This window comes from Drosophila ficusphila, unplaced genomic scaffold (assembly GCF_018152265.1).
Source record: "Drosophila ficusphila isolate 14025-0441.05 unplaced genomic scaffold, ASM1815226v1 contig_198, whole genome shotgun sequence".
Classification (NCBI taxonomy): Eukaryota; Metazoa; Arthropoda; class Insecta; order Diptera; family Drosophilidae; genus Drosophila; species Drosophila ficusphila.
In genome coordinates this window covers 4,164,724-4,177,256 of record NW_025064092.1, presented here as the reverse complement: position 1 = coordinate 4,177,256, position 12,533 = coordinate 4,164,724, and the positions used below count along the sequence as shown (strand labels likewise).

Below are 12,533 nucleotides of genomic sequence, written 5' to 3'. Positions count from 1 at the left end.
GCGACGAGTGCTCACAGTAATACACTTATCCCGTAATTGCTTGCCAAGCTACACACACTTAAAACAAACGAATTAAAAAAAAAAACATTACACAGAATGAGGAGAAACTTTTGGCAAAGAGTCCTCGCTTTCTCTCTTTCGAGATTTTGGGTAGAATACAGGATAAAAGATACAGATACAGAGATAAGATAAAAGAACACTAAACAAAATTGAACTATGAAACAATTGAAAGCACTTTGCCCTGTGTCTGTGTGTGTGTATGTGTGTATATATGTGTGCGTGAGTGAGTGAGTGTGTGTGTGTGTTAAAGGTGCCTTGTTGTTGGTATTGGTGTCAGTATGCGTGTGTGCGTGGCTGGTGGGAGCCTTGGCCTTCTGGGGGTCACATATATTATATTTATTTAGTTGTCTTCGGGGGTATTTCTGGATTTCTGGATTTCTAGATTTCTAGATTTCTGGGGCAGCGGTACGTTTTTAAAAATGGTTAAAAGATACATTAAAAGATCACTTCATGCTGTCGTCTTTTTATTTAAATTTTTCTGTTTCTGTTTCTCCTGTCTCTTGAGCAGATCGGTTCGGAATCTATATTGCTTGATGTTGTCAGTGCGGCAGTTATATCTAAAGAATCTCAATCTCAATCAGTGCAAAATGTGTCTTTTTCTTTGCCCTGGACATGTAATATCACATTACAAACCGGTTCAGGTGTCTTTAAAATATAGGATTCGGCAAGCTTGTCCATCCTGTTTGTGATCATAGCTGTTGGCGATGACGACTGCTCCTACTTCTCAGTTTCCCTTTCTCGATACTGCTCTTGTCGGGTTCAATTGGTTAGATGTTGTTAGTTGGTTGATTGGTTGGTTGGTTGGTTAATTGGTTGATTGGTTGGTTGGTTGGTTCCTTATCGGTACAGCTGCAGCTCCCCCGTCCCACGTCCGCGATCTCAGTACTCCTCCACGTCACCTCGAAGGGACACCTCCTACATGTGTATCGTGGCTGCCGTGTAGCGGGCCTCGCCGCGCCTCCAGGACCACTGGCTGGGACGGTACTGTGGATGGAAATGCGATTAGCAGGTTTCAGATTTAAATAAGAAAAAACACTAATCTAATTATAACATAGGTTCCCATAAATATTAGAGGGATAAGAGATCATTCAATTAAGAGATCTTTCAGATTAAAGCTAATAAAGTTAGAGAACAAAAAAGTCTATTAAAAAATCACTTCCTAAATATTAAAAGATCTCAATGTATTTCAAAGATCTTTCATTAAGAGCTTTTCCTCTACATACACAAATTAAATTCCTCAACGGCACAAATGTAACCCTTAATAACTACAAATACATAACATCTTCTTGTTTAATAGTTTTATAAGCTCCGTATCTCAACACTTTGTGTGCTGATTTTAAACTTTCTTTCCTATTCGTGTTCGTTTTTAGTACAACTCATAAATTTATGGTTTAATAAAAGTAGAACCAATAAGTTCACAGTGTAGCCACAAACCTGGTGTAAATGCTTGGACTGCATGTAATTGAAAGAAACGGACGGGAAGTCGATTGAGTAACCACAAAGCACAAAGCACAAGGCAAACGGCATGAGCCTCAAAGGACTAAGGATTAACTTACGTGGATGAGCAGCTGGCCGCTCTTGGTGTGCGGATTGCGGTACGCGTAGAAGAGCCACAGCGTCGCGGCGAACACCAGACAGATGGGCACCATGAACCCAAAGGCCACGCCCACGCTCTTGTTATCCGCCCCCGCTTGCGAGAGCTCGGCATTGCCGAGCTTTCCATCCGCATGAGCGGCGGAGGCGGCAGCGGCGGCGGCGGCATCCTCCTCCGGCTTCGATTGGGCGGTGGCGTGCGGTGCCCGCGTGCTGATCACAGTGGGCTCCGTCACCGGCGTCGAGGAGCCGGTGGTCGCCGTGGAGGCGTTCGTCGCACTGCCGGCTCCGCTGTTCGCGTTACCACTCTTCGCCGGTGGGGCATTGTTGCCCTTCTCGCCGAGCGCCGGACAGTTGCTCGCCACATGAACAGCGGCAGCATCACATCCTGCAGATAAATTCAATAATTAGTTTCCAACATCTAGCTGCTCTTCATGCAATACTCACCCTTTTGAATCCACTCGTGCTTCTTGCGATCCGTGCCCGTGGAGCAGCGATTCAGCGCCGGACACCAGAGGCACTGCAAAACAATATATATTGGGATTCAATTGGAATTGAAGTGAGATTGAGGGGAACCCGTGGATCCAGCAGCACTCACCGTGAAGGTTGTGTTGTGGTTGATGCACGAGGTGCAGTCATTGTAGCCCAGGCAGGTGGGCAGAGCTGTCAGCTTGATGATGGTGTGGTTGGTGATCTCATGCTGCACGAAAGTGACTCGGTGGTACTCGTAGATTGTCTTTCGGCGGGCAACTATCGAAATGGAAGGGATGTTCGTGAGTTCGGTTTTTAAGTTCGAAATAAACAAGTACTTACAGTATAAATTCTTGTCAATGATGTAGGCGTCGGAGAGGCCGACCTTCACCGGGTGCTTGTTGTCCTGGATGGTGTTTATTTGGGTGGGCACCTGCAGGTAGGTGAACACGATGTCGCCGCTCTGGTGAAGCGTTACGCTGAACGTGAACTTTCCAAACTCCGGCTTGTCCTGCAGCGTCACATTCTCCCACACGGCGGTGAAGGCGGTTCCTGGAATAGGGATTGATTTTGATAAATATTTAGACTTTTACAGCACCATTTGTTAAATGAATCTAGCGATGGATGATGTACATAGAGTGTACTGACCATCAGATATCAATACCAGGAAGGACTACAAGTTTAAAAAATGTAAACAAGTTCATATTCTCTACTAATCCCAAACTCATAAACCTTTTCAACAATCAACAACGAAATCACTTGAAATTCTGTTACCATTTCAGGTACTCAAAAGTCCAACGATTTTGTAAACAACTTCTTAAAACACAAAGTCATATGCAAGTCTAGTCTTTGGGAATGAAATGTATTTATATGTATTATTAAATCAATAAAATGTATTTACCACGGGCATATTAACCCAGGTGGTATTTGTTAAAGTAAACATTTGGCTTCTAGTGAAACTGAGCAGAAGTACAGCTGTCGTTTTAGCAAAAACAGTTTACTCTTAAATGCGTATCACCTATTTTTGTAGTTCTATGCATTCTTTGTTCTTCATTTGCACTTGTTCATTTGTTTTTTATATATACTTGTTTTTAAATTTACTCTATGCAATTAGTGTTACTCATAGACTCCACAGAAAACAAAGTGATAAGACACTGTTCTTGCTAAATGCAGTACATAGTAATTCTGAGAATGCATCATTAAGTTTTAATAGAATGATGCATTTGCCTTCTTTGTAGTCAGCTATTCATTCCCCTTATTATTCAATATGTATTTAAAACGAAAGAATTATTACTCAATCCAGAGTGTGTAGTATTTAGCAAGATGATTTAAAGCTGATAATAAATAATATTAAATGCCAATTTATAGAAATTCTCAAAAATAACCAACAGAAAGAAACACCGAAAGCTTTAGCTTAAGCAGAAAATAATTTAAGGAAGGTTTTTAATGGAGATGAGGAAGAGGTTTCTAAAATTGGGGAAATTAAACTTCCAATAAAATTAGATTCTAACTATTTTTACGAAGGTTTTCGTTCTTCGATTTCAATTCAAAATGAAAACATTTTGGATACCCACAGATGAACAAATGCTTATGGACTATTCATTACGGTTTGAGGAGTCAAACTAATGGGTTCAGCTCACCATTATCCTGGACCCGAACGAAGGAGTCGTTGGAGATGCTCGTGTCGAAGTTGGCCATCAAAGGAGCGATGTACTGGGTGGCCGCCAGCCAGGAGTGGACGTACTCGCCCGTGTAGAGGAATCCTCCGGTGGCCACCGTGATGTTCCTCACGTAGTGTCCGTAGAAGGGGAAGTCGAACTTGAGCTCCACGGTCATGGCACGTCGATGGGACGAGGATAGCATGTCGTTGACGGGAGTGTTCTTCAGTTCGGTCCACAGGGCGGACACCTCCTGCTTGTTGATGTACTGCAGGCTGTTGTAGTAGTCAAACGCACCCTCGCTGCGCACCAGCGACTCGTTCTTCGCCGCCTCGTTGATCTCGTCCTCCGGCACATCCACGCCGCTCACATCCACATCGATTTCACCGGCCGTGGAGCGGTCTGTGTTCGTATTCGTCACTGCCACGGCGGAGGGAGCCACCTTCTTGGGATAGGTGGACTGGGCCATCAGCTGGGTGGGCTTCTTGGCGGCCACATTGATGGTGGTGCTGATATTGGACCCGGCAACCGGCGAACCTCCGTCACCGATGCTGTAGGCCTTCCGCTGTCCAGTGCCATTGACTCCCACGTTGTGCACATTGTAGGACACACTGCCTCCGGCCGTCTTGCTGTCCACAGTGGTCACCGTGGTCTCCGCTGAAGCTGCTGCTCCAGCTGCTGCTGCTGCTCCCGCTGCTGCTGCTGCCGCACTGGCATTCGCATTGCCGCTCTGCAACTGGACATTCGCATCCGCCTTCGCGTCCACTGGAACCGCTCGTCTCTGGCGGTGCAGCTGGCTCGTCGTCAGTGGCACCACTCCGTAAGTATCTAGCACTGGCAGCCTCGAGTCCAGCGGTTCGTAGCTATCCCGATTGGCTGTAAATGAATAAAACGAACGGATAAGTTAGCAAATTAAATTACCAAAGGTTAGAATGTTCTTCAAAGTCAAGAACTCAACAGTTTGTCAAACGTTTCCCTCACTTAAAAGCTTCCGAAATAAATTTAATAAATAATGGAGGATTTTCGGTGGCGGAAGAACTCGGTTTCAAGCTCATCGCGCATTTCAATGACTCATTAAGCTGACTTTGCTGCGTGAGCTGTCTCAAGAATTAGAAACAATATACATTTCGGGTTAGCCATAAACAAATCAGGTTTTCAGAGACACTTTGACTCTACGAAAAAAACCACATGTTTGTACTGCATGAAATGTTCTATATAATAATATACAACTTTTATGTTAAAATAGTTTTTAAGAGGTATTATAAAATATATCCTTAATTATCATATATTTTGCATTCGTGAAAGTTCTTAAGCCAGAAGTGAACACATAATATGTAACCACTTCTGAAGCATACAAATCCGGAGGAGGTTACAATAAGTCTAAATTTAGCTCGTCGGCCAAGACCACGGGATATCCTGGCGATGTAAAGACCGGGCAGGACATTCGTAGGGCTGCCACCGCACTTGGTGCCCACTTGCTTGTGTTGCAATTAACCCAGTTGCTAGTCACAACGGCCACCCTCGATATTGATTTTCTATTACCGTTCTCACATGTCCTGACATAAGCCATAAGCCATAAGCAATAAGCGTACTTGTACAATCACCGCAATAAGACCATCTACCAGTCGGCCCCGCTGCAATTTACAATTACAACAATTCGAGAGTGCGGTCAGTGGTTGGTGGTTGGGTGGTTGGGTGGTTCAGTGGTTCAGTGGCTCAGTGGTTGGGTGGCTCAGGGGTTTCAGCGGTTTTAGGGGGGCATACCCATAAACAAACGATATCGATTACAATTGCCGCAACAATAACAAGCTGACGAGCAGAATTGCATTCGATTTGAAACTGACAGAACGTAAGCCGTGATTGATGGAATTAGCAATTGGCTTAGGAGGATAATATAAATCAGCGTTTTAAGTTCAATTCAACACTAATGCTCACGTATAGTGTGTGCATACTGTATATGTTGTTTTGCCAAATAATAAAACGAGTGAAATATATTTTAAACGCAGTTTTTACTAAAAATTAATCAATTTAAAGTTTTTATGAACAAGACAAGTCATTGGGGAACCAAAAAGAATGCTTTCTGGTATTCAAATAAATATTTGCAATATTGAAAAATAGATTCAATTTCACGTTTGGTTTGTATTTCTTTAATAGCTAATATTTGCCAAAGAAATACTTTGATGTGAAGCAAAAACCAGCACAGTATCCGCAACTTGTGTAAAAGCTGCTAATCGAAAGTCAGTACGCCGGATCCTTTCCGGTCAATTTCACACACACTGCTCACTGCTCTCTCTTTCCCGGATAAATGGCATTCGAGTGATTCGCCGGGAGAAGTTTCGGCACCGCTCACCCGTGAGACTTTCGCTCCGCTTCGTTAGTGTGTGCACCACCATGCCACACACACACACACACACACATACATACAGACATACAGACTCGTACGTGTAAAAGTTATTGTTTACAATGCTGCAACAACGTCAAGGAACAACTTTGCCACAAAAAGTGCACAGAACTATCACGTTTCTTCTGAACTTGAAAAACAGAGAGCACTGCTAACAGCATTTGAAGTCTACAATGAAATGTGCAATAATGAATAGGAAACGTTTTGTAGAACTAACTTGTATCTAAGCACAATTATAATATAACTATTTTAAATAAATGAGAATGCTTTAAGCAATTGAACAAGCTAACCAATTTTATTATGAATAAGTGCACTTTTATTCGCGTTTCTTACTCATACTTATTTACGAAACAATAGAAAATCATTAGGCTTATCAGCCGGCATGCTCTATTTATCCCACTTTCGTAACGATTAATAAGTTTAGGTGCCACTGCGATCAAAGTGACTCAGCGAAGCCCCATCGCAGATGAGATGACATGCACATCTAGTGGGACCGCCTTCTGTCCACCACCCACCGACCACCCAGCACTACCCAACCACCCAACCACCCACCACCCACCACCTCCTCCCCGCAAGCGATCAACATTCGCGTGACGCCGATCCAATTGAACCCGATGTTAATTGCTGTAAGTGGCGGTTTGTTGTCTTTCCCCAGGGTTTCTGTTATGGCCGTTGAAATAATTGGCGTAAATTTATGCGGCACTTGATTGAAAACCGATTCGTTTTTCAATACCATGAAAGAATCTTAAGAAGCCATTCCTATATCGATTTACTCAGATCCACTTAAACACAATAGTTTCATATTGTTCCAAAATAAAAAAAGGAATTCCTTCTTAAATATCCATCAGTTATGATGTGTTGTTACTTTAATTAAATTAATGATTGTTAGCTCATTTCATTTCTATATTTCTCAGTGTAGGCTTTTCTGGTATGTCATGATAATGACCTTAGGGAAACCTTAAGAAGTCCACAAGTGGAACGCATAATTTGCACAGTGACCCACTTTCGGGTATCCGCATACGATCTTTAATTGTCGCTTCTGGGTGAAATTGGTTGCAAAACAAGGTGTGAAGGACGAATGAATCAATGAAAGTCGATCTCAAGATCATCACACTATAGAGCAGTGAGCTCGAAATTTATCAAAATCAATTTCGTGCTGCAAAACGTTTAATGTGAGGAAAGAACACCTTGTTTGTTAAGGAAATTATCAATAATATTCTAACATAGGATTTGCATAAAATACAGTTTAATTATATATTATCATATATTATATTATATACATATATTTTGGCTGATTCAAAAGAGTTTCGTTCTTACACTTTAAAGAATTTTTAAATGTCCTTGATAATTTAAAATTGTTGAAAGCAAACTAACTCATTGAACTGATTAGAAATATTCAAATTCCCCAGAGTTTAAAAACAACACACTGGGAAATAATCCTTATCGCACCATATTTTTTTGTATACCTTTTTTCATACCTTTTTTTTGTCTGCATTCCCAAAATTTGCCTTTGTTTGAAAAAACCTTATCGCAAAACTGCTTCGGTTATCAACTTTGAATGGATTTGGGAACTTTATTCCCACAACAAATTAATGAACTACAAATTGCTCGTTTTAGTGCTCATTTAATATAGTGTTAATGACCATACTAAAATAGTAAAGCAAATGTTTTTCAGCAAGAACATGTATTCTAAAAACGAGCAAGAAACATTTGTGAAGGGTTCTTTTCTGTTTATTTCGAAATACTGCTGAAATCCCATTGTGAAATCACTTAACATTGAGCTCAAGCATTTAAATAACCCATCAAAAGTGTTCGTTTTTGCTTCGTTTGGTACACGTAAGTACAAAAAGCACAGCAGTTTTTCAAATGTATTCGAGCCCTGTTTGAGTTGTTAATACCATTCCACCTAGAATGTTAGTCACAAGTGCATTTAGCTTCTCTTCTTTCTTGGTTTGAATTTTCAAAGGTAGTATTTATCTAGAGGAACCACACTACAAGTAAAGTTTTAATTTTTAGAAGATAGCACCTGCAATTGTTCACTCGCATTAAGGTTTACCACCACCTCCCTTCGAAGAAATATCTCCTTACGCAAGAACGGTTGAATTTTTGCCTTTAAGGCCGGATTTCAGCAGCTTTCCTATCTTATTTTTACCGCATTTCTACGCCATTACCTCCACCTGCATCCCACTGATTAGCGGTTTGCCAGGGGCGCTCTCCAATTCGGTTTATCAGCGCGTTTCCCTAAAAAAAAAAAAAAAAAAAAAAACGCCTGCCTTGCACCGACGCCTCGCCTTTCGGCGGGCAATTTGCGTCGCACGCTTTTTTACCTGAACTTGTCCGGCTAATTGACGGGCGGTAAAACACGTACACAAACACCACTACACTTACAAAAAACCAAATCAACATTATTTTATACAAATTCGAACAATATAGAGTACCCCGAGAAAGAGGGAGAGAGAGAGAAAACAAGGAATAGAAAGCGAGATGGAAATAAAATAAAAACTGTGGAAGTTGAAGAGTCATAAATTATAAGCTAATGTGTTGATGATGATTTATTATTTATAGTAAGATATTTTAAATGCTGTAAGTGGTTCCCTACACATTTAACTTTTTTAAAGGGTTTTTATATATTATAATATATATATTGTATATATTACATATTATATTATAATTAGTAAATCAATCTCAAAATATTTTTGAATAAATTGTAAATGCACGCCTGTTTTTTGGAGTGCACCAATCGTATCCGCTGGTTGCACCGGACAAACGTGGCCGGAGTGACAATACTCTTACCGTTCTTCGATCGCCGTTAGACGGAAAAGCTTATCAGCCCCTCCATCGAGGGGAACATTGTGGGCAATGCCCGGCTTTTTATTCCCAGAAACGGAGCGACAGGGCAACCAGAAGATGATCTGGTGCTAATGATCTTCCCATGGCCAAGCAACCACTGACAAACGATGCACTTGTCGAAATGCGCAGATCTTGCAGATCCACAATGGATCCAATTGTTTGGTTACAGTTGGGAACTCGGAAAAGGGCTCGCTGAAGAAGTACTGCAACTTGAACTTGCGCGTGTGGCATTCTTTGTAACCTGAACTCTGAAGAGTTTGGTTTCCAACTCCCAAAGCTATTGCTTCTGTCCCAATTATTGCACTTCACTTTGTAGGTTATTGCAAATATTAAATAAAAGCATTTGTGTCGCTCGTGCAAAAAAATTTGGCTGAACAACGCCTCACATAAATTATCACAAAGCTCTGACGACTTGTTATCAAAATTTACGAGCTAGCAATGTCTGCATATCGATACGAAATTTGCACATGTTGCCAAAAAAACCATATTTTCTTGAACTGTTTGTTGAGCCTAAAGTTTAAATAATAGATTATAAGTGACATGTGAAATTTGAAACCATTCCTTATGTTGGAACCTGTTTGCGATTTGTTTTATGTCTTATAAACAGCACAACATCAATATCGGCGACTAGAGATAACCTGGTGTACCTTTCGCACTTGAGATTCCTAGTTCTCTTGGTTCAGATGAAATAGCTTTAGTCATCAGAGTTTTAGACCTGACATTTTTGACACCGGGTTTTTTTTTGAAAACATTAGAAGTCAATCGATGGAAAAACCCATCCATCTAACTTATACAAGCGTTTTGCAAATACATTTAAGAATTATTTAAATCACTAATTTAATTATTATTATTATTGTTGGTCACACAAAATGAATGTGCAATCATTTAAGCTTGAGAAGACGTCTTAGATCTAAATGTTTGAATTTTCAAACGCCACTCATTGTTTAACAATAAAGTAGAAGACGAGAAGAAAGTCTAATTTTGGACCCAATGAAGTATTTACACTTGTTATCAGAAAGTAGTACGTGTACATAAACAAGCAATCAATTTGGTTAAATATTTACCCAGGGAAAACTACAACTTTACACACCCAGAATTTGATTATCAATAATTTTAGCTCACTTCTTATTGTCAATAAAAGATAAGAACTTTTTGTGACTGTGTAATTTGCTTTGATTTTTGACCTGTTTCGTTTTATTTGTAATTGTGAAAAAGAAGAAACAGCTGATTTTTCTGGCTCAGTCATCAGAGTTCGAAGTGGTAAGTGTTTATTTTTTTAATAATTTAAATTCTATGGATTTACTTTTTGTCTATTATGAATACATACTTTTTTAGAATAATTTTTAATGATGTTCAGAAAGGTAAAGATACTATCAAATTAAGTCACCGTTAGGTTAAAATCATGGCATTTTTTTTATTCAACAGCCAGTTTCCTATACCAAAGGGTTTCTCTTTTTTCTGAGTGTATACAAAATCGTTAAGGTATTTGATTGTGTTTTGTTCTGTTCTTTCCCGGTATATTTTTAGGTGGGGACTTTCTCTCGCTGACGGTTTCCGATGCTTATGGACACCGGAAAGCTGTGAAGATGGGTGATTCAGAGCTGATTGCAAACTTCGCAACGGGCGAAGTAATACTGGGAAGCGCGGAGAAGCCAACAGATTGGAGCCATGCGTGAATGGCCTTAATAAGCGATAGCGGTGCCAGTAGCCGACTGCCGCCAGATGCAAGTCCTGTGGGATTGGGTTGCGAATTATACAATTGTAACTCTGCCACAGATAAGCCATGCGTGCTCCCCACAAGACGATGATGAAAGAATTTGACTTTGCATCGCCAACAATGAGCAATGAGTGACTTGTTTTAGAGCTGCCATTTATTTTAGAAATCCCAAAATTTACCTAATTAATGCTTTAATAGTGGAGCTCAAATAACTTTGTACTTAGAAAGGAAGTCAATCTCAATCTCATATCATTGATTTCCATATGTAAGGAGTTGCGTAAAGTAAACAAAGCAACATGTTGCAAACTACAAAGTTATAGGTTGTCAATTCCAATTAGAAAAATATACACCTGTCTTAAGAAATATAGTTTAAATCAATGCAACCGGCGTTTTATAGTCCTTGCGGCTGATTCGAAACCAAAAACCAAAGAAAAAAGACAGATGCACGGCAGAGTGAATAGCACTTTAGTTGGCCACGCAGATAACCGAATGCACTTTAACTGATGCCAGGTGAAATGTGGTTGGCTGGGAACAAATGAGCCGATAAGCAGACAAAGAAACCTAAACGGCGTACAAACTGAATCAACAAGACATAAATAGATGGAAATGAGCAAATCAAGCACACTCAGTGGTGCCGGTGGACTGGTGGGTGGCGGGTGGTGTGTGTTGTGTGGTTGGTGGTAATACTCGTTACGTAAGCACTTTTCTCCAGTACCCATTCCCGTTTCTTATTGGGGAAAACTATAAAGCCCCGTTAGCCGGTGCGCAATGTTGCCACCTGTCGCAGAAAGGCGCGCAAGAACAGAACGGTGGCAAAAGTGTTGCCAGTTTAGCTCCATCGTTTCAATTGCAAAACAAAACAATAAGCTTTTGCGCCTTAATCAGCGATTTCAATTGATATATGCAGGTTGTTCGCCTGGTGGCGACGTCGCAGATGGAAAATTGTTGCACGTTAAGTGGAGCATGGCGCAAATGAGCGCGTCGCACAAAACAAAACTCAAAAATAAAAAAACGCAGAGGCGGCTGGAGTTGTTTTTTCTTGTAGTTTTCAGGGGGGCTGGGGTTGTTTGGCCACAGGACGTTGCCCATTTTCACACTCGGCTGCTCGCACACACACACAAACACAAAATATTTGGCTTTTCGTTGTTGTCAATTAACGCATTTGATGTGCCAGCACACGAAAAAAAAAACGGAAAAAATACAACATGGCAGTAAAGTTCACCATACGAAAAAAAAAATACAAAACTGGTCCCCTCATCCCCTCCCCCGTTCCTAAAGAGAACCACGATGATTTGTATTTGTGGACTTTGTGTACAAACAACGGGCCGTAAATGCATAAATACACCATCCAAATATTGTCCATATGTGCGTAGCTCCCCAGAAAATAGGTGGGCTTTGCTTTTAGGCCGATTCGCCTCCGTCTTATTGGAATTTTTCGAATTGCGTACAAGAAATTAACAACCCAACCAGATTTACACACACGCACTCAGAAACACACACGCACACACCTGCAAGGTGGATAAAGAGAAACAGAGATAGTGGAAGAGGAAGAGCGGCACGGCTCGGTTTACAAAAATGTCGTATTAATTGGGACTCCAATAGGATTCACTTACACCAGGCCGAAGTGTTGGGCACCGCACTGCATATGGCCAAAAGGATCGCAATTCGCGCGCACGCACAACAAACACTCTTCGCCATTTTTTACCGATTTCAGTCCCCGTTCCGTTGCAAGTGTTGCCAGATGGCGAAATGGCTCTTTTCCCAGTGCCTTCGACTATGAATA

At 41.0% G+C, this 12,533-nt stretch overlaps 1 protein-coding gene across 2 annotated transcripts; it reads right to left on the bottom strand.

Moving 5' to 3' along the window:
- Positions 1–507: 507 nt before the first annotated feature.
- On the bottom strand, positions 508–12,503 carry LOC108095583 (plexin domain-containing protein 2). 2 transcript variants are annotated; one of them, XM_017196738.2, is made up of 8 exons: positions 12,364–12,503; positions 3,765–4,658; positions 2,467–2,676; positions 2,252–2,403; positions 2,101–2,173; positions 1,617–2,041; positions 1,495–1,512; positions 508–1,044 (listed from the first exon to the last, which is right to left on the bottom strand). In XM_017196738.2, the coding sequence occupies exons 1-8, from the start codon at positions 12,446–12,448 to the stop codon at positions 976–978; spliced, it is 1,926 nt and encodes a 641-aa protein (XP_017052227.1). In that variant the 5' UTR covers positions 12,449–12,503; the 3' UTR covers positions 508–975. The 2 variants fall into 2 exon arrangements, with proteins under 2 accessions (XP_017052227.1, XP_017052228.1); XM_017196739.2 differs by lacking the exon at positions 1,495–1,512.
- Between the last annotated feature and the right edge of the window lie 30 nt (positions 12,504–12,533).

What these genes read in the sequence shown, in the direction of transcription:
- LOC108095583 (XM_017196738.2), bottom strand. Translation starts at nt 12,448, where the DNA reads ATGGCGAAGAGTGTTTGTTGTGCGTGCGCGCGAATTGCGATCCTTTTG. An exon ending in GCCCAACACTTCGGCCTGGT is followed by an intron (nt 4,659 to 12,363) that starts GTAAGTGAATCC and finishes ATTCATTTACAG; the next exon opens with CCAATCGGGATAGCTACGAA. An exon ending in GCACGAGTGGATTCAAAAGG is followed by an intron (nt 2,042 to 2,100) that starts GTGAGTATTGCA and finishes ATTTATCTGCAG; the next exon opens with GATGTGATGCTGCCGCTGTT.